Source organism: Mesoplodon bidens, assembly GCF_964165515.1.
Source record: "Mesoplodon bidens genome assembly, chromosome: 15".
Lineage (NCBI taxonomy): Eukaryota > Metazoa > Chordata > Mammalia > Artiodactyla > Ziphiidae > Mesoplodon > Mesoplodon bidens.
The window spans coordinates 64166244-64190459 of record NC_138171.1 but is presented as its reverse complement, the minus strand read 5'-3'; the positions used below and the strand labels follow the sequence as shown (position 1 = coordinate 64190459).

General features: G+C 46.0%; 1 protein-coding gene across 6 annotated transcripts; it reads left to right on the top strand.

Annotated features, from left to right (window-relative positions):
* The first annotated feature begins 1597 nt into the window (after positions 1-1597).
* Positions 1598-21352, top strand: ZNF75A (zinc finger protein 75A). 6 transcript variants are annotated; one of them, XM_081257053.1, is made up of 9 exons: positions 1598-1637; positions 7334-7546; positions 9698-9826; positions 11398-11593; positions 12495-12548; positions 12658-12749; positions 13035-13161; positions 16172-16282; positions 16460-21352. In XM_081257053.1, the coding sequence occupies exons 3-9, from the start codon at positions 9806-9808 to the stop codon at positions 17056-17058; spliced, it is 1200 nt and encodes a 399-aa protein (XP_081113179.1). In that variant the 5' UTR covers positions 1598-1637; positions 7334-7546; positions 9698-9805; the 3' UTR covers positions 17059-21352. The 6 variants fall into 6 exon arrangements, with proteins under 6 accessions (XP_081113179.1, XP_081113177.1, XP_081113178.1 ...); XM_081257052.1 differs by lacking the exons at positions 1598-1637; positions 7334-7546 and adding exons at positions 7635-7854; positions 8674-8758; XM_081257051.1 differs by lacking the exon at positions 1598-1637 and having other exon boundaries at positions 7531-7605.
* Positions 21353-24216: the final 2864 nt, after the last annotated feature.

Genomic DNA, 24216 nt, shown 5'->3' with positions numbered 1-24216 from the left:
ACCTGTGCCAGCACCATTTGTTGAGACTATTCTTTCCTGCTTGGAATGTTCTTGTAGCCCATATTGAAAATTGTTTGGCCATAGATATATTGGTTTATTTTTGGAGTTTTAATTCTATTCTGGTTGTCTGTATATCTGTCCTTATGTCAGTGCCACATTATTTTTATTACTATAGCTTTGTATTATTTTTTGAAATTGGGTAGTGTTTCTCCTCAAACTTTGTTCTCTTTTTCAAGACTGTTTTGGTTAATCAAGGGTCCCTTGCAATCCCATATTAATTTATATTGTAAAAGATTATTGAAATTTTGATATGGATTGCATTGAATCTGTAGATCACTTTGGGAGAATTGCAATATTAACAATGTTAAGTCTTCCAGTCCTTGAACACGAGGTGTCTTTCCTTTTATATATGTCTTCTTTAATTTATTTTAACAATGTTTTATAGTTTTCAACGTACAAGTCTTTCATTCCCTTGGTTAAATTTGTACCCAGGTACTTTATTCTTTTGGATGCTATTGTAAATGGAATATTTTTATTTCCCTTTCATATTGTTCATTGCTGGTGTACAGAAACACAACTGATTTTCTATATTGATCTTGTCCTGCAACTTACTGAATTTGTTTATTATCTTTAGTAGTTTTTATATGAATTGTTTTTTGTTTTGTTTTGTTTTTTGCCCCACAGCGCAACATGCAGGATCTTAGTTCCCCCACCAGGGATCAAACCCTGATCCTTGACAGTGAGAGCGTGGAGACCTAACCAGTGCATTGCCAGGGAAGTCCCTGGGGTTTTCTATATGTAGGATCATGTCATCTCTGAATAGAGAAAGATTTATTTCTTCCTTTCCTATTTGAAGGCCTTTTATTCTTATCTACGTACTCTCTATAGAACCTCCAGTATCAGTGATAACACTGAGCAGTTTTCTCTAAGCACTGGCACATACATTATCTATCTTGAGCCTTACAGTGTTCCTGCCAGCTATTATATTTATTTTATAGATGATGTGACGAAGTACTAGAGAGATCCACTGGCTACCACAACTGACTATCTGCAGAGTACACCAGGGTGCTCAAGTCTCTAGGGTCCTAGTGTTATGACCATTCTAAGGTATATGACCGTTCTTGCTGCCTCCCTTTTTAGAAGGCAGGTTAACTGGATGCCTACATTGACAGGAAAGAGAGAGAGGAACATAGCAGAGTCTAATTGTGGGAAGAAGCAAAGGAAGAGCAGTGCTTCTCGGTAGCACTGCTGTCGTTGTCACATCTACAAACAGGGTATGAGCCCAGGAGGTGCTGGTGCAAAAACCCTTCGAAAAAAGAGAAGCGGAAGCGCCTGTCAAGCAGAACAGCAGTAACCAATAGGAGGCATCAACAAACGCCCAGATCTAAGGCCCCCTACGTTCGAGCAACTTCAGTGGTCCAGGTTATAACGCAAGGAGGATCCCATCCTCTCATTGGGGAACACTGCTGTCGATTAGCGGAACCATGGCGGGGAGGGCTGTCCTGTAGCTCACCGCCTCCGTGTCCGGCGGCGCTGTTTTCCGGCTTAGACCTTGCGCATGCGTCAGGCCTTCTGGAAGTCCCGGCTCGCCCCGCGGCAGCTTCCGGCCGCACGCGCTGGAAAAGACAGCCTGGCGGGTGAGTGGTGTGTTTGAGGTAGGGTTTTCCCGGGGGCGGGCCCTAACTCCGCGGTCCCGCCCTCTTGTCTGAGGTTCTTGTTTTGTCCTGGGTCCCGTGACGGGAAGTCCCTCAGTGGCGGTGAGCCGGGACATCCTTCTTTTGTTTGGAGAGGTGTAGGGGCGATGTACCTGGTGTGCGGGGCCTGTCGCCCTTCACCCTGTCGGCTCAGTGTCCCCGTGAAGTGTGCTTTCAAAGGCCCTGAGCCTCTTACCTTTGTGTTTTACGCGAATAAAACACTGGTTCACGGAGGGCTTATCGCGTCCTTGTGCGCCCTTGTGCTGGGCGGTGGGGACACGAAGACAGCTCAGACATGCTCCTTGCGCTCAGAGAGAGCTCCCAAACTGTGGAGTAGATAAATCCGCAGAAACAAGCTCTGGTGTTAGTTGGGGTAATGTAACTGAGCAAGGGCTGTGTGCTTGCGGCGCAGAAAGCCAAACGCCGATAGCAGGTGTTTGCAGTGTAACAGGGGCGGCGAGGCCTTAGAGGCCCCGCTCCACCAATGGTCAGCGCCGCAGTGGTCCCCGCGGTGGCAGTCTCCCTAGGTCGCAGTCCCTGGGATGTGGCCGACGTTTGCGCTTTCGCCCCCTTCTGGAGCATTCGTGGCGCCAGGCCCGGCAGAGTGGTGCCAGAGGATGGGGACTGAAGGGGAAGGCTGCGGCAGAGTCAGGTGCGCGCACACGTTGCAGCTTCTGGCTTTGGGCGAGTCTGGGGTGTTTCTGGCTGGGCAGGCGCACTGACAGGTAGACCTGCAGGCTGGGGAGATGGTGACGCTCTGACCGTGAATTAGGGAGATCCTCCACTGGCATGAAAGGCCACTTGAAGATGCTGTGGCTGGAACCTGTGACCTGACCCACGTGGACATTAAGAACAAAGGATTGACACCAAGACGTTGACAACTAACCACGCCCTCCCCTCACCTTTCTTGTTAAAGGGCTTTGCTGAAAGCCTTTGAGGTGTTGGAGGTTTCTCAAGGCATGAGTCACCCGTCTTCTTGCATGACCCTGCAGTAAACCTTTCTCTGCTCCAAACTCGGACATTTTTTAATTGTTTGGCTTCACTAACACTTAACAAATCCCATAAGCAAAGCTAAATCATTACTCCTCATATTACTTGTTTAAGGTCCCAAGGATCAACTTTTGCTTCCTTAAGTCTAGGCCCTGGCTAAGAGGAGAGGGTCCCTGTGCGGGCCGGTTACCCTGCTGGGGAGCATTCATCCAGCACCCAGCCTGTGTCCTCCCGCCAGTGCCCAGGCCCAGCTGAAGAGGCAGATCTCAGCTGGTGGCGCCCTCCAGGCCAGGTCCCCAGACCCTACCCCGCCATCATCACTGAGGGAGCAAGGCACCCAGGACCTAGCTGGCCCTCAGGCTCCTCAAGCCCTGCAAACAGGGGCCAGGTCCTGTGGACTGCAACCCAGGGAGAGTGCCACCACCGGGACTACCATGATGCTGACCATTAGTATAGCAAGGCCACTTACAGCCTTGCACTAATGGCTGTGCTCCCGCCCTGCCCCACCCCTATTACAAACTGAGGTCAGAGGGTACAAGAAAGGTAATAAAAGTTTTGGGTAGAGTGGTTAATCATAAACTCAATAGGGAAACTCAGTTTTAGGGGGACTCATTTTCAGTAAGAGAAGGCACGCTGAGAGAGAGTTAAAGACGGGACTGAGGACTTCAAAGTGTTAGGAGCTTCCAAGAAGGTGATAGTGGTGGTGTTACCAGTCCTCATTCTCTGGGTTTCTTGCCTTCTCTGATGGTGCACTCCTTGAAATTTTTTCCTTATTTCCACATGTCTAGTTTCTAAACAAAGTTGCCCTTTCTCCCTTGATTGGAAGGAATTCAAACTGGTACTGCTAGTGTTCAGTTTCTATGGAAAGGATGAACCAGGCCTTGGGAAAAGGCACTAAGGCTGGAAGGCACAGAGCCTGTTCCAGGATGTGGGACCAGTTCACCTGTGCTGGTTTGTAGACTGTGTATAGGAGAGTGTGCAATGAGGCTGGAGGGGGTAGGTTGGGCCTTGAATGCTAGGGAGAGCCTTGCGAGTTAGGAGATCTTGGCTTATTTCAGTGGCATTAGGAAGTCTTAAAGGCTTTTGAGCAATTAGATTATTAGAAAGTCAAGAAGTCCAGATCTGCTCTGTACAAAGACCAGGTGAACAGATGGGAGACTCATCTACCAGACTGGCCTAATGATATGTGCCTAGACCAGGTGTTCTCAATCGGGGCCAATTGCCGCCCAAATACATTTGACAAAGTCTGGAGTCAGTCTTGTTGTCGGGACTGGTGGGTGCTCCTGACATCTAGTGGGTGGAGGCTAGGGGTACAGCTAAAATCCTACAGTGTATAGGATACCCACCCGTGCACACAGACAACAAAAGACCTGTCCGGTCCCAAATGTCAATAGTTCTGAAGTTCAGAAATCTCACTCTAGAGCCATAGGAGTGGAAACGAAGGGGAGACAGATCTCAGAGACGTCTCAGCCAGAGACCAGTCTTCGTCTCCTTTCATGCTGTTTATAATGCTTAAGTACTGGACACCCAGGCAATTAATGAGGTCTGAAGACCCCAGTCTTTCTTGTCTTTTTTCACCCATTCATTTGCCAAATATTTATTTTAGGACCAGACACTTCTCGAGGAGCTGTGATTCAACAATAAAACAAATTACCTGCTCTCCAAGAACCTTACATTTTTGTGGGGATGACAGACATTAAACAAATTAATATATGTTAAGTAGTGAGATATGCTTGAAATTCCTGTAAGATGGAGCTTCTCTTACACCACCCCAGACCACTTACTCTGCACCTTCTAAATGCAAAGCACTGGGCCAGATGCTATACAAATAGCATTTCTAATCTTTTTCTCTGTGCTGCATGGTAGGTATTGTTATGCTCAGATGAGAAAAAGAGGCTAAGAGAGGTTGAATATTTTGCCTCACATCAGTTAGTGTGGAGTTCAGCTGGGACTGGAAACTGAATCTACCCGATGGTCGCAGTCTGTGCAATTTTCCATTAGGTAACAGGTAACAACTTCCACTTCCTGTCTCATATGCCAGGTTGATTATCCCACATTGTAGGGATTGAATTTTGGGCCAAAGATCAGCCTCAGTTCGATTTGAATTCCCCTTTATTGCTCACATTCTCTCAGGTGGCTGATGGCAGATTCTGACCTCTCAGAGAGGTTGGCAACTTGGAGATCTCCCACCAGCTCTTCAGACTCTCCCATTATCAGCAACTGCTGGGCCTCACTCACAAGCCTTCAGCCAGCTCTGGGAGCTCTGCTCTTGATCGTTGCAGCCCAAGCTGCATTCAAGTGTAGGATCCTGGAGCTGAAGCAATTCCTGATCATTCTGCACAGGGAGATCCAAGCCTGGGTGAGGGCGCATCATCCAGGAGGCATTGAGAAGGCAGTGACCTTGGTGCAGCATTTAGAGTGAGAACTCAGGAGACGAAGGCAATGATGGGAAGGGGAGTATGGAAAGAGAATGGAAATCAGATTGGAGAGGGCGTAGGTAAGGGGACAGGCAATTGAAACAAGGTGGAGAAAGTTGATTTAATTACTGCTTCTTAAGTACTTGTTTGTTTTTCTCATTGGTGTCCATGGCAACTTTTAAGAAAACATTTTCTTTCCCCACTGAAGGAAGGAGGGTGGGTAGAGAGTTTTCAGTAGGTCTTGTCTGCCAAGAATAAAGGAAGGGAGGTAGTTGTCCCTGTAGAACACAAGATTTCTCCTCTGCATGTTGTAAGTACCTGAGCCAGTTCTGTAAACAAGAATTTTCTGGTGTTTTTTTTTTTTGGCGGTACACGGGCCTCTCACTGTTGTGGCCTCTCCCATTGCGGAGCACAGGCTCCGGACGCGCAGGCTCAGCGGCCATGGCTCATGGGCCCAGCCGCTCCGTGGCATGTGGGACCCTCCCGGACTGGAGCACGAACCTGTGTCCCGTGCATTGGCAGGCGGACTCTCAACCACTGCGCCAACAGGGAAGCCCTCTGGTTTTTTTTTTTTTTTAATATAATAGTGTTTATTTTTACTTGTTGACAGTTTGCTTTATTTATTTATTTATTTTTGGCTGTTGGGTCTTCGTTTCTGTGCGAGGGCTTTCTCTAGTTGTGGAGAGCGGGGGCCACTCTTCATCGCGGTGCGCGGGCCTCTCACTATCGCGGCCTCTCTTGTTGCGGAGCACAGGCTCCAGACGCGCAGGCTCAGTAATTTTGGCTCAAGGGCCCAGTTGCTCCGTGGCATGTGGGATCTTCCCAGACCGGGGCACGAACCCGTGTCCCCTGCATCGGCAGGCAGACTCTCAACCACTGCGCCACCAGGGAAGCCCCTGGTTTTTTTTAATTGAAGTTGATTTACAATCTTGTGCCCATCTGTGCTGCACAGCAAAGTGACTCAGTTATACACATATATACATTCGTTTTTAAAAATATTCTTTTCCATTATGGTTTATCACAGGATATTGAATATAATTCCCTGTGCTATACAGTAGGACCTTGTTACTTATTCATCTTATATATAATAGTTTATACCTGCTAATCCCAAACTCCCAGTCCTTCTCTCCCCCACCCTTCTTCCCCTTGGCACCCACAAGCCTGTACTCTATGTCTGTGAGTCTGTTTCTGTTTTGTAGATAAGTTCATTTATGCCATATTTTGGATTCTACCTATAAGTGATATTATATGGTATTTATCTTTCTCTGTCTGACTTCACTTAGTATGATAATGTCTGGTTGTATCCATGTTATTTCATTCTTTTTTATGGTTGAGTAGTATTCCATTGTATATATATAGCACATCTTCTTTATCCATTCATCTGTTGATGGACATTTAGGTTGTTTACATGTGTTGGCTATTGTGAATAGTGCTGCTATGAACAGAGGGGTGCATGTATCTTTTTGAATTATCGTTTTGTCCAGGTATATGTGCAGGAGTGGGATTGCTGGACCATATAGTAATTCTATTTTTAGTTTTCTGAGGAACCTCCACACTGTTTTCCATAGTGGCCGCACTAACTTACATTCCCACCAACAGTGTAGGAGGGTTCTTTTTTCTCCACACCCTCTCCAGTATTTGTTATTTGTAGACTTTTTAATGATGGCCATTCTGACGGTGTGAGGTAGTTTTGACTTGCATTTGCATTTCTCTAATTTCTCTAATTAGTGAGAATCTTCTGGTTGTTGACACGCCTGTTGTAAGAGAGGGATTGCCGTGCTCAGCCAGCTGTAGGAACTTTGGTTGCATGTGTGTGTCTGGGTCACACCTATCACAAGCCAGATTAGTTAGACGAAACTGCCTTTGTGAAAATTATAAACGGTACCTCATTTAAAATGGAATCAGAGCTCAAAGGGGGAGATCTCACGCCCAACCACTAGACATCAATTGCATTAGCAACAGGTTACTACTTTACTACCCACCAGGAGGAAGATTTTCTCCTGACCCAGCAACAGGTGAGCCAATGACAAGCCACTACACTCCCATATTCCTCCAGTGGATTATTAGGTTACAACAGTCGCTCCGAACTCCTCAGGTCTCCTGTGTAAAAGAACCATGTTCTCCAGACTTGCTTATGGTTGCCAGGGTTCGCATATTCCAAATTGCAACTCTTTATTGTCCCCAAATTAACTCATTTTGATGGTAAAATAACTGGCTATTTTATTGTTTAAGTCAACACCAGGTACCGAAGGAGGCTGTGAGAAGCGGCGGGAGGACAGCTCGGGCACTGGCAGGGGAGGGGACGTCACCCGGTGGGACTCCGGGTTACCAGTCGCCAGCCACCCACAACGACGAAGGAAGTAATGGCCGCGAGAGGGCACCGACCGTGCAGGGCCCTCAGGCTCCGCGGGCCTGAGACTCCGTGACATCAACTCCCGCCGCCAGGTAAACCCCAGTTCGCAGCGGTGAGGACACATTGACCTGCGAGGAGCCTCTCCCCGGAAGTACGTCACTTCCCCTTCCGGTTGGATGGAGTGAGGGGTGGGGTGGGTAAGCCCGCGGCGCAGTTACTGCTCCGGGCGGGCCGTCTGGGCCAGGCGAACCTAAGTGGTTCCGGGCCTGAGCCTCGGAACCCACCACTGAGTGGCGCGGGGCGGGGAGCTGTCCTCCTTAGAGCGGTGGCCGGACCGGCGGCGACTTGCGGTAGAGCCCCGGGAGGAGGGAGCGGCCTTCACGAAGCCAAGCCATCCGAGGTAACCTAGAAGCGGCTTCCTGTTCGGCGCAGGCTCCGGAGCCCCCGAGAGACGCCGGCCGCTGCAAGGCGGCCGAGGGTGTTTCCGAGCCGGGCGACAGGATTGTCGGGGGCGAGGTCCGCCGTCAGGCTCGTGAGGCCGTTTTCTCCAATGTTTGTGCGGGTGGCGCCAGGGGCCGCGCTCCGGGAGCCCGCTCGGCCACTGCACGCAGGCACAGTGCTCGCGGGCGCGCCCGGGCGATCGTGTCCACTTTCCCGCCTCCGCCGGCGTTTCCTTTACTGGCTGATGTTATTGAGGGAGAAACGGGCGGTCCAGCCTCAGAGAGATCAGCTTCCTCTGATGCGAAAGCCTGGGAAGTGTCCCTGTTCCTCAGAGCCAGGTGGGCATCGGCAGCCGGCCGTTTGTGAACACCGTGGCTTCCTGGGCAGAATTTCGGTGCGCTTTCCGCTGGATCACCTCAGGGAAAGTGAGGCTCACGAGGCACTCCTCCTCAGCCTCGCTTAGAGGTCTAAATGAGCCCTGGAGAAATGTAGCAGCTGAATGTAGTCATGACCAGCTAACATGCTGTCCTTTTTTTTTCCAACTGACATTTGGATAAACATTTTGTGAACAAGGATCAGCTGTAATTTTTCCTAAGTCAAGTAATGAAAATTAAAAATTCAGGTATAAATCTTCTGCATGGTGCTCTATATATATCTTACAAATAAATGCCAAGATGAATGTAGAGCAATTAGTTACTTAATTGGGGGATGCTTTTGAGAAGAATAAGGCTCCATTTATCTGAATTACTGTTCTTCCACTCTGGTCTCATTGTTTCAGCTCTTCTGCCAGTTTTCATACAATGCAAAGGAGCACCTCAAATGGTCCAGGAAGTGAAGTCTTTCATCTTCCCAAAAGAACAAAGGTCATAGAAGTTGTACCCTCTTACTGAAGACAGACTAGGACGATATGTTGAAATTTAAGAGAAACTCAGAATATTCTCCTGATCTTTCCTTTACACGGAGAGGATGGCATAGGAAGTGCATCAATTAAATCTTTGGATGATCCTCAAACTCCTTGGAGCCAGTGGGTACTAGTTTTTTCACCCACCAACCTCTCCTGATTATTTAATTAATTAATTTATTTTAAAATTTTATTTATTTATTGGCTATGTTGGGTCTTCGTTTCTGTGCGAGGGCTTTCTCTAGTTGTGGCCAGTGGGGGCCACTCTTCATTGCGGTGCGCAGGCCCCTCACTGTCGTGGCCTCTCTTTTTTTTTTTTTTTTTTTGCGGTGCAGGCCTCTCACTGTTGTGGCCTCTCCCATTGCGGAGCACAGGCTCCAGACGCGCAGGCTCAGCGGCCATGGCTCACGGGCCTAGCCACTCCGCGGCATGTGGGATCTTCCCGGACCGGGGCACGAACCCCTGTCCCCTGCATCGGCAGGCGGACTCTCAACCACTGCGCTACCAGGGAAGCCCTGTCGTGGCCTCTCTTGTTGCGGAGCACAGGCTCCGGACACACAGGCTCAGTAGTTGTGGCTCACCGGCCGAGTTGCTCCGCGGCATGTGGGATCTTCCCAGACCAGAGCTCGAACCCGTGTACCCTGCGTTGGCAGGCAGATTCTCAACCACTGCGCCACCAGGGAAGCCCTATTTTTTTTTTTTTTAAGGCAAAGTAATTTATTTACATTTGTCTGCAATAAGTCGTGCTGTATTCCGTTGAATAATAGAAAAGGAGAGAAACAAGGGCTTGGCAGTTGATTTTTAAAGTTCATTTTTCTCTTATAATAAGTAACAAGTAGTAAAGTTCGTGTGACTTTCTTATTGACATGCACTTTATTTTTTTCTCACTTTAATGCCTTAGAAAGAAGAACTTTCTATTGGTTTTGTTCCAGACCAGACTGGGCCTCAGTTGTCAAAGATGATGCTGGTGGTGTGTCCAACACAGGAGCCAAATTGTTCCTAGATCAGAATGATGACAGTAGGTCTGAAGGTGGGTAAGTACTTGAATCCTCAGATCAGGACTCTGTGGGAGACCAAGGGACCTGTGACATAGAGCTCCAGTCAGCATAAGAAATATGCCCCCCAAACGGACAGTCTCAGTCCCGAGAGGTCTCACCAGCACTTCTAGAGCTTCCTCTATCATGATGCAGCTGGACCCAGGGAGGCTGTTGACCAGCTTCAGAAATTAAGCCCATGGTAGCTGAGGCCAGAGATTCGGTCAGAAGTCCAGAGCTTGGAACTCGTGGTCCTAGAGCAGTTCCTGACTGTTCTGCCCAGGGACACCCAGACCTGCATAAAGAAGCACCATCTACAGAGCTTTGAGGAGGCTGTGGTCCTGGTAGAACACTTACAGAGGGAATCTGGTCAAATGAGGAATGGGGTGAGAAGAAAGATTCTTCATGTGTGCAGTGAAACAGGGTGAAGGTGGATGTATTGCGGCAGTTAATTGGGAAATAAGATGAATTAGGTCTCCGTTCTGTTGTTCCTTTAGGACATGTAAAGCAGAACGTGAAAGCACAGACCCACAGCCATAGTCAGTCCACAGGTTTCAGAGATCCTGGCAGACTTCCCTGGCCTTAGGGAGAGAGTTGCTTTTTGCCCTCTTTGGAGCCAGGGTGTGTTGAGGGTAATGAGTCTAGTCTGGCTTGGCGAAGGAGATGGGCCTCAAGTTCTTCTAAACAAACAAAAGGCAATAAGGAGTTGGAGAGGACGGGACAGATCCAAAAAAGGAGTAATTCTCAGAGACCAAAGGAGAGTGAAGATAGGAAAGAGGAGAAACCAAACAACTAGAGGAAGACTGCCCAGGAAGAGAAAACCTAGAAAGAAAACAGGGAAAGAAAGATTTGGAAATCTCAGTAGAGTAGCTGAGAGAAGAAAGAGCGTGAGGGATAGTGTCCTCTGTACCGTAGACAAGGGCCTCCACTGCCTTTCCTCAGTGGTTGTTCCTTGGCTGTGCTGTGAGCGGGGATTCAGGGCATGCCCTTGCGCATACCAGCTGGCTTCACAGGCCTACTGAGAATACTGGGAGGGCACACGTTTTGTGTCAAAATCATTTGGGGATAGGTTGGATCCCTGACTCTTTCCTCCCACTTTTTTCTCCATTTTATCCCAATCCTCTGTGAGACTCTTCCCTGGCCATGTGGAAAATCTGGTTGACAGGACAACTTTTAAATTCAATTCCTTAATTTCTTGAGAGAGAGGACAGGAAACCACTAAGGCAAGAATCTAAGTTGGGAGAGAAAGTCTGTCAGGGTGGCATGAGAACAGGTGGCCTGTGCAGCCCTGTTAGTGGTCTGAGCTGGGCTGGATGCAGAGGGTGGGAGCTGCTGTCTTGGAGCGCTGGCAGTAACCACACCTTTTTTCCTCTTCTGCCAATTTTCCTATATTTTGTGTATAGTTCTTGTGGAAAGTTGGTGGTCTCGTATCTCTTTTAAGTCTTTGTGAAATTTCCTTTAGTGTCTCCTTCTTCCCACAGTTTGCACTCTGCTTTTTCCTCCCTCTCTTACCAACTCCCAAACCAAAAGTAAGTTCCATGGTAACAAGGATGTGCATTATTTCTAGGTTGCAGACCATGAGCTGGGAAAGGAGGCGGTGCTCTTGGGAGAAACAGCAGAGGCCCCAGGCTTCAAGCTGAAGCCAGCAGAGGCCCAGCAAGTGGGCATGTCCCAGGATGAAGAATTTTGGAATACACACCAGAGTCTACAAGAGCTGCTGATCAGGAATACCCACAAAGAAACTGAGCCCATATGTGAGAGGGGTAAGGAGCTTCACGTTACTTTCCTTCTCCTGGGAGCTGGGATAGTAATTTGTTAAGCCAGAATGTTGTTACCATTTTCTTGCTTGCCCTGTGGATCTACTAATGTAGCCACGTTAGCAATTAGGATGCCCCCCGGGTTACGGTAGAGCAGACCACGTGTGGTTGAAGGTGGGGGTTGGCCTAAGATACAGAAATCTCCAAACCACAGAACCCTGGTAATAACCTCAGGAATTCTGTTTTTGGAAAAGCAGAGAGGGTCAGTCTCATCTCATGCTGAAAATATGAAAGGAATTGGGATCAGAATAGGTGGTTAGTGCCAGAATGTGAACACTATTTGTACCAGAAAAAAAGTAACAAATGATGAAAAAAAAAAAAACAACTACATCTCTTACTGTACACTGGATTCCCTGAGTATTTTGTTTTCAATTTATGTCACAAGAGGATAATAAAAATTTTTTCCTTTCATTAAGTTGCTCATGAAAACTAGGGAACCTGTTTTAGAGGCTCGTAGTTCCATGGTTTTCATTTATAATGAGAGGCATTTCTGAGCAGCGCACACACTTTTTTTTTTTTAATAAATAAATTTATGTATTTATTTTTGGCTGTGTTGGGTCTTCGTTGCTGCGCGTGGGCTTTCTCTAGTTGCGGTGAGCGAGGTGGTGCGCAGGCTTCTCACTGCGGTGGCTTCTCATTGCGGTGGCTTCCTTGCGGTGCATGGGTTTCTCATCGCGGTGGCTTCTCTTATCGCAGAGCATGGGCTCTAGGCGCGCGGGCTTCAGTAGCTGTGGCTTTTCGGCTCTAGAGCGCAGGCTCAGTAGTTGGGGTGCACGGGCTTAGTTGCTCCACAGCATGTAGGATCTTCCTGGATCAGGGCTCGAACCCATGTCCCCTGCATTGGCAGGCGGATTCTTAACGACTGCGCCACCAGGGAAGTCCAGCACACGTGCTTGTAAAGGTATCTCATCAATACTAAAAAAATCGGGGTCTTCTGTATTTTAGAAAAGAGCCTACCACGTTCAGAAACAGAAGCGAGAGAAATTACCTCTGCTGTCTTTCACCCACAGCGGTGCCTGCTCACCGGATCCTAGCCTTTCCTGAACAGACAAACACCAAAGACTGGCCAGTGGCACCTGAGCTCATCTTGCCTGAGTCCCAGGTGAACTGTGCTTTCCAGCTTCTTAGGGCTGCCTCTCCCTGCTGCCCTTGACCTACACTGCCCAGCACGTGCTCAGAGGCATATTAACCCAGATGATCCCTCTGGGGAACTGGACACCTCCCAGACTGTTTGCTGATCCCTTGCCTACTCCATTTCTGCCTTCTCACTTTAAAAAGTATCATGTGCTGTTCCTTTAGTTCCTGGACTAACATACAAATCATGGGTCAGATGGTTGGGCTGCTTTTGAAGTGGCAAATACTGACCTAAAGCCTATTCTCTTTTTAGAGCTTGTTGACATTTGAAGAAGTGGCCATATATTTTTCCCAGGAAGAATGGGAGTTACTGGATCCCGCTCAGAAGGCCCTCTACAATGATGTAATGCAAGAAAACTATGAGACTGTCATCTCTCTAGGTAAAGATTCTCCCCTTCTCTTCATTGAATTTTTTTAAAAATTTTTTTAATTTATCTTTTTGGCCGTGTTGGGTCTTCGTTGCTGCACGTGGGCTTTCTCTAGTTGTGGTGAGCAGGGGCTACTCTTTGTTGTGGTGCATGGGCTTCTCATTGCAGTGGCTTCTCGTTGCAGAGCACAGGCTCTAGGCACTTGGACTTCAGTAGTTGTGGCTCGCGGGCTCTAGAGTGCAGGCTTAGTAGTTGTGGCACATGGGCTTAGTTGCTCTGTGGCATGTGGGATCTTCCCGGACCAGGGCTCGAACTTGTGTCCCCTGCACTGGCAGGCGGATTCTTAACCACTGCACCACCAGGGAACTCCTGAATCTTTTTTTTTTTTAAATAATTTATTTATTTGGCTGCATCAGACCTTAGTTGTGGCATGCGAGATCTTCAGTGTGGCGTGCGAGATGTTTCGTTGCGGCACGCGGGCTTCTCTGTAGTTGTGACACACAGGCTCTAGAGCGTGTGGGCTCAGCAGGGCTCGCGGGCTTCATTGCCCCACAGCATGTGGGATTTTAGTTCCCTGACCAGGGGTTGAACCCCTGTCTGCTGCATTGGAAGGTAGATTCTTGACCACTAAACCACCAGGGATGTCCTTTGCCCTTCCCTTTGCCTAGGAGTTAAGTAATCTGTCATATTCTTGGCTTTCTCTGTGAGAGAGTCTCTTTTCCAGTTGCTTTTTTTTTTATATATATACACAGATATATTTACCAGTTGCTTTTTGATTCTCAGATAGTGGTTCAGCAGGGAAAAGGTGTAACCAGTTCACCTGGGAGCTTTTGCCAAGTTCACATGCTCATTCCTTATCCAGAATTTTTGGTCCCTTCCCTCCAAATTTGCTTTGCTCTTCTCTTTCCTGTCTCCCTAAAGGACACTACCATTCACCCAGTATTTCAGGCCAGAAAACCTATGGATCATTCTTTACCGTGATCTTGCCATCCTACCCCACTACTAGGCCATCGCTAATCATCTTGGCTCCACCCTCACAGTATAGCTTGAATCGGATCATGTCTCAGCCTCTTGTGCCGTTAGCATCCTCGTCTCAGCCACAAGGTTCTCCTCAATACTTTCTAACTGCCACCCACTGCCACCACTCCTGCCCTCCCACAATCAGTTTTCCACACAGCAGCCAGAGTCTTTTAAAAACCTAATCATGGGGGCTTCCCTGGTGGCACAGTGGTTAAGAATCCGCCTGCCAGTGCAGGGGACACGAGTTTGAGCCCTGCTCCAGGAAGATCCCACATGCTGCAGAGCAACTAAGCCCGTGCGCCACAACTACTGAGCCTGTGTGCCACAACTACTGAAGCGCACTCGCCTAGAGCCTGTGCTCTGCAACAAGAGAAGACATCACAATGAGAAGCCCACACACTGCAACAAAGAGTAGCCCCCGCTTGCTGACCGCAACTAGAGAAAGGCCGCGTACAGCAACGAATACCCAACACAGCCAAAAATAAATAAATAAAATAAAGTTATTAAAAAAAAAAAAACCCTAATCACATGGAACTCCCTGGTGGTCCAGTGGTTAGGACTCTGCACTTTCAGTGCCAAGGGTGTGGGTTCAATCCCTGGTTGGGGAAGTAAGATCTTGGAAGCTGCAGGGTGTGGCCAAAAAAACCAATCCTAATCAGATGATGACATTTTTCTGCTTAAAAACCTTATGATAACTTCTCATCACATTCAATATAAGAACCAAATTCCTTACCAAGGCTTCCTCCACGATCTGGCCCCTCCTCATCTCCCTGCTGTCGTCTCCTGCCATTCGTGCCCTTGCTCTGGCCTCTTTATTCACACTGCTCATCTTGCTGTTTCATGGGCTTGGTGTGCTCATTTCTTTCCCCTTCCCTGTGCCTGGCACACTTTTCTGCCATATGACAAAACTCTCAGTTTAGGGTTCTGCTCAAAATATCACTTTTTTTTTTAAAATATATATTTATGTGGCTGTGCAGGGTCTTAGTTTTGGCACTCTGGATCTTTAGTTGCAGCATGCGGGATTTTTAGTTGCAGCATGCAAACTCTTAGTTGCGGCATCTTAGCTCCCCAACCACGGGTCGAACCTGGACCCACTACATTGGGAGCATGGGTCTTAACCACTGGACCACCAAGGAAGTCCCTCAAATATCACTTTCTAAGAGAGGCTTTTCACATAGCCTTATCTAAAATAGCTTCACAGAAGCAGAATCTTAAATGTTCTCTCACCCTGCTTTAGTTTTCTTCAAAACATTTATCACTTCCTCATATTTTATTTGCGTGTTTATTGACATTAGACTGTCTCGCTCTGCACTAGAAGATAAGCTCTGTGAGATCAGGGGGGCTTGGTTTATTCACCACTGTATTCCTAGCACATAGAGGGTGCCTGGTGCACCACAGCCACTCAGCACATATGTATTGAATGACTGAGTGATGAATGCTTTCCATACTTTTAGAGAAGGTCCACTAAGTAATTCTGGTCTCTTTCCTTCACCTGGATGTGAACCAGTGAGCTATAGGAGTGGTAGAAATCTTTCCTGGTCCAGTGTCTGGTACCTGAGAACTCAATTGAAACTTGCTATACTATTACAGGAATCACTTGTGTTTATGACACCTAGCCCACTGACCTTCACATTGACTCCCCTAGACCTGGCCTTATCCATTATGAGTCTTCCTAAAGAGGTAATAGGACCAGCCTGTATTTCCTGTAGCCTCTGGAGTTTGGTTACAGCTTAGTTGAATATGCAGTATTGGTTTCAGAAGATGGGGAACATGCAATGAATTCGCATACCCTTTTCATAGATCTAGCTTAGGTTTATTTCCCAGTCTTTACATACCCACTCACAAATGCAGTATAGTGTAAACTTAATATTGGATATGAGACTCTCCATTTAACCATTCAGGATAAGAAACTGTTAAAGTATCTTTTGCTCTTCTTGAAGTAGTCTGGAATTAGTAAACCATTGTTAGTTCCAGTCACTGACCTCAGTTTTTTATTTCACAGCATTATTTGTGCTCCCCAAAATTAAAGTGATGTGCTGCTTAGAGCAAGGGGAAGAGCCATGGGTTCAAGGATCCCCAGTGTTCAAAGACAGTCCCGGAGAGCTGTTTTCAGGTAAGTATACCATGGGAAGAGGAGAAATGTGCCTTGGTAGGAACCTTTACAAGGGCTTAACATTTAAGATTCTACTTCCCTATTTTTTTAAAATCAGTGAATATTGCGTTTTTTTCTATTCCCATGGTTTTCTTGCTCTGACATACAGTTGGCTGATTCTTATGTTTATTCCAACAGAGATAAAGATGAAAAATGACACTGAAAATCATCAACCTATATGTTTTTCTGACTTAGAAATACAAGCACCAGGAGACATAGTATCAAAAAAAGCCAGTGTGAATGTTCATCAGAAAACAATGGGCAAAGAAAATCATGGTGATATGCATAGGGTGGGGAAATGGCACCAAGATTTTCCAGTGAAGGAAGGAAAGAAATTTTCAAACTGGTGGGAAGAAGAGCTGCTGAAACTTATTGAGCTTCACGAGAAAGAACGTGCAGGAGAGAAGCCTTTTAAATGTCAGGAATGTGGGAAAAGCTTCAGAGTTAGCTCTGATCTTATTAAGCACCAAAGAATTCACACTGAAGAGAAACCATATAAATGTGAACAGTGTGATAAGAGGTTTAGATGGAGGTCAGATCTTAATAAGCACTTAACAACACACCAAGGAGTAAAGCCATATAAATGCTCATGGTGTGGGAAAAGCTTCAGTCAAAATTCACATCTCCACACACACCAAAGAACTCACACTGGAGAGAAGCCCTTTGCATGTCATCAATGTGGAAAAAAATTCAGTCAAAATTCCCACCTTATTAAACACCGGAGAACCCACCTGTAGCACATGCAGGAGAAGCTTCAGTAAGTGCTCAAGACTTTGACACCAGTGAAGGAAAGCTTGTTCAGTGTCCTTAGTCTACAGACATATACCAAGCGGCGCTTGACCCTAAAGTTTATGAAAAAATGCAAAATTAAGAAGCATGAAGAATTTTTCACCAGTGGAAAATTTGGAGATGTAAACGTCATGTTTCACAGAAAGAAATCAGGGTTGACTATGGAGCGGAAACGTTAATAGTTGTACTACTTACTGTTTTTACTTAGAACTTTCACTGAATTCCTTAGCAAAAAAAGTGTTCTACGAATATTCTGAGTAAGGGAAAAAGCTGTTTTGGGATTGTACTTGGCAAAATAGCAAGATCAGCTTCAAAATAGCAGATGGAGTCATGAATCATCAGTCTTCTGTGGTCACAGAGTGGCCTCCCCAGCTACTCTTAAGCACATACGATAGAAACATTTGTAGCATGGTCTTCCAAAACAAAAAGCAGTAATATACATGTTTCATTGCATACCATTGTCTTCCAGTTAGCAGACTTAACGAATTTCAGTAGTCTCATGAGGTAGAAATGAATTCTAATATAAAGTTTTCCAAGAAACAAATTGGATTTTCTTACTCTGTTTTGTCATTGGACAGTGTTCACAAAGTTGACCTGGTTCTGAGTTCTATCTTGAACATTTTAGCAACTATATCTCTTGAGTCCTGTTAGCACAGTTTTTACTGTGATGAAATCATTTACTTCACTGTTAGAGAATCTGCCAGGTGAACTAATAATGCAGTATCATTGCCTCTCATTTGTGGTGTTCGAAAAAAGGAGAATATCTAATGAGATCATGTGGACATGGGTTGGAATTTTTAGCCATTTGGTATATTTTAGATGAAGACTTTTCTGCAATTAACTGGACTCCTTACCTCACAATGCCAATAGGATAAAACAGCCATAAACATGAGCACTTTTCTGAAGCTCATGGAAATTAATGGGAATTCAGGATCAACTTCTCAGGTTTTTGTCTGTTTGTATTTTAACGTGGCTTTTGTTTGTTACTAAGAACAACAAGAAAGTTATGTTTGTCTGGGAACTGGAGTGTATGCAGTAGGGAGGATCCTGTGGGTCACTGGGAATGGTGCTCTGGGAATTCAGTGAGCAGGAGACCAAGTTCCCAAAAGGAAAGGTTTGGGAACTGATGTTGAGTGGTAGGCAAGGATAGGTGAACCTGCATCTGCCTTGGTTGACTTAACACTGTAAACTGTTAAACAGGGTCTTGCAGTTTCTGTCTTCTCCAGCATAGCATAGAATGCCAAAAATCTCTATGGGCTGTGGATTTTCTTATAACACCTACAGCAGTGATTCAGATGTGTTCCTGTTAGAGCTTTCAGGTAGTATTAGGAAAGAGGTTAAACGATCTCTTACAAATCTCTTATAAAAAGGGGAGTTAGGTTCAAAGAAATCTAGAGGCTTGTTAAGACCCCATAGCTAGTGGGTCTGTTGGCTGTCACTTAGCTACATCAGTCAGGCCTGAGGGCAGGATTAGTAGGACTGATCTGTATGTTGTCCCTGCCCAGCCATCCTGGATGACATTGTATTGCATCTATTTCTAGCCTGTAAAACATTCCTGTTTCTTGACTGGTTACTGAAACACTCTTAAATCTCCAGTTTCCATATGAAATAGCGATAACACTCAACTCAGGGTTTTTTGGGGGGATTAGAGGGGTTGATGAAGGAAAAGCACCTAACAGCCTGGGAAATAGCAGGGTCTCAGTGTGTGTGTCCTTCCCTTTCCCCTGGTCCCCAGTGGTATGTTGGGTGGACTGACTACATTAAAGGAGCAGATGCATTTGTGGCTGTTGCAGCTCCTTCCAGGAGCTGAGCACTCGTGTTGGTGGTTTGCTCGGTTGATTTGGTCCTTGGCTTCAGTGCTTTATGGTGTAAGTCACCTGAGGTTTTGGTCTGCTGCTGTCAGCAGGATTTCATTTTCTTCTCTAAGATAACTGTACCAGTACACCAGTGTGCTTATTTTTTAAGCTCGGCCAGCTCTGCAGCTCTGGTCTGCATAGATCTTACCCAACAGTCTCAGCCTTACACCCCTGGGACTCTGTTTCTTCTCCCAAGATATACATGTGGATTTCTTGCTGACACTACATTCATTCACTCAATTTAATGAGGGCCTTTTATGTGCCCAGGTAGTCTTTTAAGCTAAGGATATACTAGTGGACAAGGAGACAAAATGCATATCCTCATGGAGCTTGTATCCTAGTGAACAGTAAGAAGGGAGTGGTTAGACTTTTTTCTCCTTGCAGTTAGCATCCTGAGATAGTTTTGAGCAATGGGTGTGAGCAAAAGTTTCCCTTCTTGGCTGAAGCATTTGTTTATTGCTGCAGGACTCTAGTGCTGTCTTTTTCTGCCTCAGTCGTATAAGCACAGAGAGAGGAGTCACAAGATCAGAACAGTCTGGAATGCCGAGCCCCCCACATTGGGAAGGGGTATCTGTTCTGGAGGGTCCCCCAGACCTATAATGGACTGTAGGAATAAGAAATAAACTTTTGTTGTGTTAAGTCAATGGGATGTTGGTGCTATGTGTTTCTGCAGCATAACCTGTCCTGTCAGTAAGACCGTCTATTCTGCTAGAGCTCAGGAAACTTCTTTGTCATTCCACCTGGTCTTTGGTCCTTGGAAGAGATCTAGTTTCCTCTAGATGCTCCACTGAGCTGGTGTAACACTGATGGGAACACTTAGGAGCTTATAAGACTTATAAGTAGGTGATGGGAAAGACAGACTGCTTGCTTGCTTACCGGGGACAAATCCTGTAGAGGTCAGTTGTAGAAGTGGACAAGGCAACCATCTGTCCCTCTCTCTGGCCTTATTCCATTTCATTGTCTTTGTCCGCCCTCTGTTCCACTGCTCCACAGCCCTACATGCACAAGAAAGGCTTCTGTTGATCAGTGGGCTAGGGAGAGGTTAGGGGTTTCTTTCCATTCCTAAGTGAGTGCAGTAGACTTCAAGGAATGGTTTGGTAAATAGCTCTGTTGTACCTTCTTTGAATTGTGCCTCAGAAAACAGGACGGAGATCACCAAGTTTTCCCAGATTGTTGTAAAGAGGAAGGTGGCTTCTTTTCCTGGACTGAAAGGTAACAGCTGGGAAGAAGCTTGGCCAGGAAAACAGGAGCAGGGCAGGCAGTCCAGCTGGGGAGTGAGAAACTTCCAGTGGAAAAGTTCTAGCTTAGCCACTAATCAGCACAGTGTTTTACTACTACGTATGTTTTGGAATTTGGGTTGGATGTATTCAGGTTAGAAGAAGGCATTTCTATACCTCATCACAGCGATGAGAGCTAATTACTAAAACAACAAGGTAAAACTAAAACTGTGAGGCTTCGTTTAAAAATGAAATCAGACACAACCCTAGGTTCAGCCTCAAACAGTGTTAAAGTTCTCACTAATATGACCTGCATAATCAGATGATTTCTAGGACAAACCAGAAGGTGCTTTGTTTTTGTGTGTCCAGTTAACAGCCTTATAGTGGCTCCAAGGTTGGTTCTGAGAATTGGATCACTGACCTAGCCTAGTCCCCAAATCCTCGACCCCTTCTCTGCACGGGTCCTAGTGGCCACGGTCCTGGCACCATTGTATACCCAGAGTTCTCACCATTAAGCTGACCTCAAGCTGATCTTGAGAATCTCAACTATCTTTTAACTGGAGGGGAAGTACAGGAGGAGAGCTTGGATAAAACAAACTGCTAGGGTTTCGATCAGCTTTTGAAACAGAACAGTGTTCAGTTGCGCTGGAGATGTTTAGAGGAAGAACGCTAAGCAGCCTTTTCTATCCAGCTGGACAGTTGGGATAATAAAAAGCTTTGAACACCATAAGGGATTTTCCAGACATTCGTTGAACCACTCCACAGACAAATGTTTACTGGTCATCTTGTGCATTTCCTGGCTCGTTCCCACGCACGTGTAATGGATCAAGGCTGCCCATTACTTTTCTCTCAGGAGCTTTCCTTCTAGTGCTTAGTGGATTATTTGCTGAAGGCCTCCTCACGTTCTTTCTGTGGGTTCTCTCCTGTACAGTCTCTGAAGTGCCCTGAGTAGGAAGTGCTGAAGCTTTACCCACATTCTGTTTCTAGGGTTCTTTCCAAACAAGTACAGAAGCATTTTGTTGCTGAATCTATTCCACACTTGTCACTTTTATAGTTTCTTCCTTGTGTGGGTTCAATGGAGAGCAAGGCTGGAGCACTGTGTAAAGCATCTACTGAACCTGATGTATATGTAGGGTTTCTTTGTGTATGAATTCTCCAGTGGACAAGGGTACTGGGCTGTACTGAAGTTCTTTCCGCAGTCAAGCGTCTATAAGGCTTTACTTCTGTATAAATCATCCATATCTGATAATGCCTGCACTTCACTTAAAGCAGTTCTCCCATCTGGCTCTTATGAGAGGAATTATGCAAGCAAGCTCTTGTCTTTCACTCAGTTTTGGATTTAGGAAAACTATCAGAATCGCTTTTCATTTCCACCACAGTAGGATTATGAATCTTGAATTGCACAGATCTAAGCATTAATACAAAAATGAGGTTTATAGTATTTGAATACCCTGAACCTTCAAGGAAAAACTTGGTAAGAAATCTTTCTGTTGAATTTTTTAAACCAATGAATATAATATTTCCAGCATCATGATTTTCACACTAAGCATTTGTCCATGACTTGTACAAACAGAACAGTTTCAAAGCATGTGAAAAAATGAAAAAGTGGAGGATCTTTAATGTTCACAAAGAGAAGAGTTAGATATTTTAAGCTTATAAAAGACAATCTTTTTAAAAATGTTAGTAGCTTAAGGAACAAGAGTTTCTCACACAGAGGAGTTACGGAAATGTGTTTTAATGTTTCCTTCCTGTAACTTCTGTTGAGTAAGCATTACTCAGCATCAAAGCTATTCATCCTCCTTAAAGGAGGAGCTCATATTTCCAGTCTTACTTTTCTTTGAGTTAAGAGGCGCTTCTACAGTATTCTCCTCTTGGATCTCTCCACAGCTCCCACAATTTGAAATCCAAGCTTGCACAAGGGCTCTGTCTTCCCTTGACCTTCATATACCAGTCAGTCATGTCTGCACTTAACCATTCTGAGCATTGTGTTTATTCCCTTCATAGGAAGTATCACAAGGCAGAGTTATTTGGTTTGTTTGCTTGCTTTTGTCTGTCTTAACCCATTAGAATATAAGCATCAGGAGGGCAGGGGCTTTGTCTGTCTTGTGTAGACTTCAGTGTTGGGCACAAAACTGACAAATATAAGGATGAAAATACAGTTGATTCTTCAACAACGCTCAGGGTAGGTTAGTTGCGCCAACTCCTACACAGTTGAAAATCCGTGTATAACTTTACAGTTGGCCCTCTGCATCTGTGGTTCTGCATCTGCAGCTTCAACCAACCATGGATCATATGCTGTGGTACCTATTTATTGAAAAAAGTCCACATGTAAGTGGAGCCTTGCAGTTCAAACCCATGTTCTTCAAGGGTCCACTTATATCAAACAGAAAAATACTGCCACAGCCACCTGAACATTAGCTTTGGTTACTCAGAGCACCCCCGGCCAAGTGTTCTCCTTTCTTCAGGTATTGAGTGCTTGACAAATGTGTGATGGCCATGAGTCCTGGTCTTGTTCTTTATCAGGAGAGATGGAAGAGAAGAGCATGCAGGCCCTCTGAAGGAACACACAGAGGATTCCTGTGTTGGGGACGTAGGAATGTCTAAGGCTATCATTCTATCTGAATGAATGCTCTAGCTTGGAGCTCAGGGAACTTCACCCTGGAATAAGAAGACTGGATTCCATGTGCACCCCAAGGAAAGCACCTCCACTCGGGTTGCCTGTCCTCTCAGCACCCACCCCCACCATTTCTGCTCTCCAACACTTGCCATTAGTAAGGGCCTGAATGCCCACACAGACCTAGGGGTCTTGCAGTCACTCAGCACATCTTTTCCCAAGGACTGTCTCAACACCGAGGTGTATAGAAGGACCTGGAAGGGGCCTTGGAAATCTGTTCTGTCAGTGGGTACCAAACATAGGTAGAGAACAATGTGAGATATGCAGAGCTATTCCATGAAAATACTATGCACCCAAGTAAATCTGGGGACAGTGGGTTAAAGTCAATGTTTTGTTATAGGAGGACTTCTCAGTGTTTATGTTTAAATGTACAGTGCAGGGCTTCCATAGTGGCACAGTGGTTAAGAATCCGCCTGCCAATGCAGGGGACACGTGTTTGAGCCCTGGTCCAAGAAGATCCCACATGCCACTGAGCAACTAAGCCTGTGTGCGACAACTACTGAGCCTGCACTCTAGAGCCCTCGTACTACAACTCCTGAGCCCACGTGCCTAGAGCCCATGCTCAACAACAGGAGAAGCCACCACAATGAGAAGCCTGTGCACTGCAAGGAAGAGTAACCCCCGCTCGACGCAACTAAAGAAAGCCCAGGCGCAGCAAGGAAGACCCAACACAGCCATAGATAGATAGGTAAATTTATTTTAAAAAATTAAATGTACAGTGTAAACTCCGGGTCAAAGGAGAGGAGTATAAGCATGCAGTGATTGCCAACCTTATTTGATCGTGGTGGTGGTGGTGGTGGGTGTGTGACATTCACACCTAACATCCATCTCTCAGATAGTTTTGTGGAATACCAGTTTGGGAAACACTGACCTAGTTAATCCTTTCACCACTATGGAAACTTGAGAGAGTATCTGAATTAGTGGAACAAAATTAGATCCCACGCCACCTGACTCGCAATTAAATGCCCTTTCCTCTGCACCACACAGCCTCTTGGGTAGGGGGACAGGCATCACCATTAAACAATAGGAAGGTGAAGCTTCAGGTCCCATGGTTAGATATTGCGGGCAGAGTGGAACTAGTACCCGTGCATTCTCTTTCTAGGAGAGAACTTGGAGACTTCTCTCTTGCAAGGGCCCCAGCCAAAGAATTTATTTCTTGAAGGTCAATGCAAGCAATTGTGTTTGGCATCTTCTGTATCTAGTAGAAGATCCAAACGTTTTAGCAACAACATTCTCAATTGCTTCCAGCGTCTGCTATGCAACGAGTGTTTTACACACAAGGGTTTGGAAAATGGCACTTCACTTGTACAAAGCTGCCAACCCAGTATAAGATCTCTCAACTTCAAAGCTCATCTACTC

Excerpts from the sequence above, each read along its gene's own strand:
- ZNF75A (XM_081257053.1), top strand. The coding sequence starts at position 9,806 with ATGATGACAGTAGGTCTGAAG. Across the intron at positions 11,594-12,494 it reads TGAGCCCATATGTGAGAGGG|GCGGATTCTTAACGACTGCG; the intron begins GTAAGGAGCTTC and ends CTGCATTGGCAG. Across the intron at positions 12,549-12,657 it reads CAGCACACGTGCTTGTAAAG|CGGTGCCTGCTCACCGGATC; the intron begins GTATCTCATCAA and ends TTTCACCCACAG.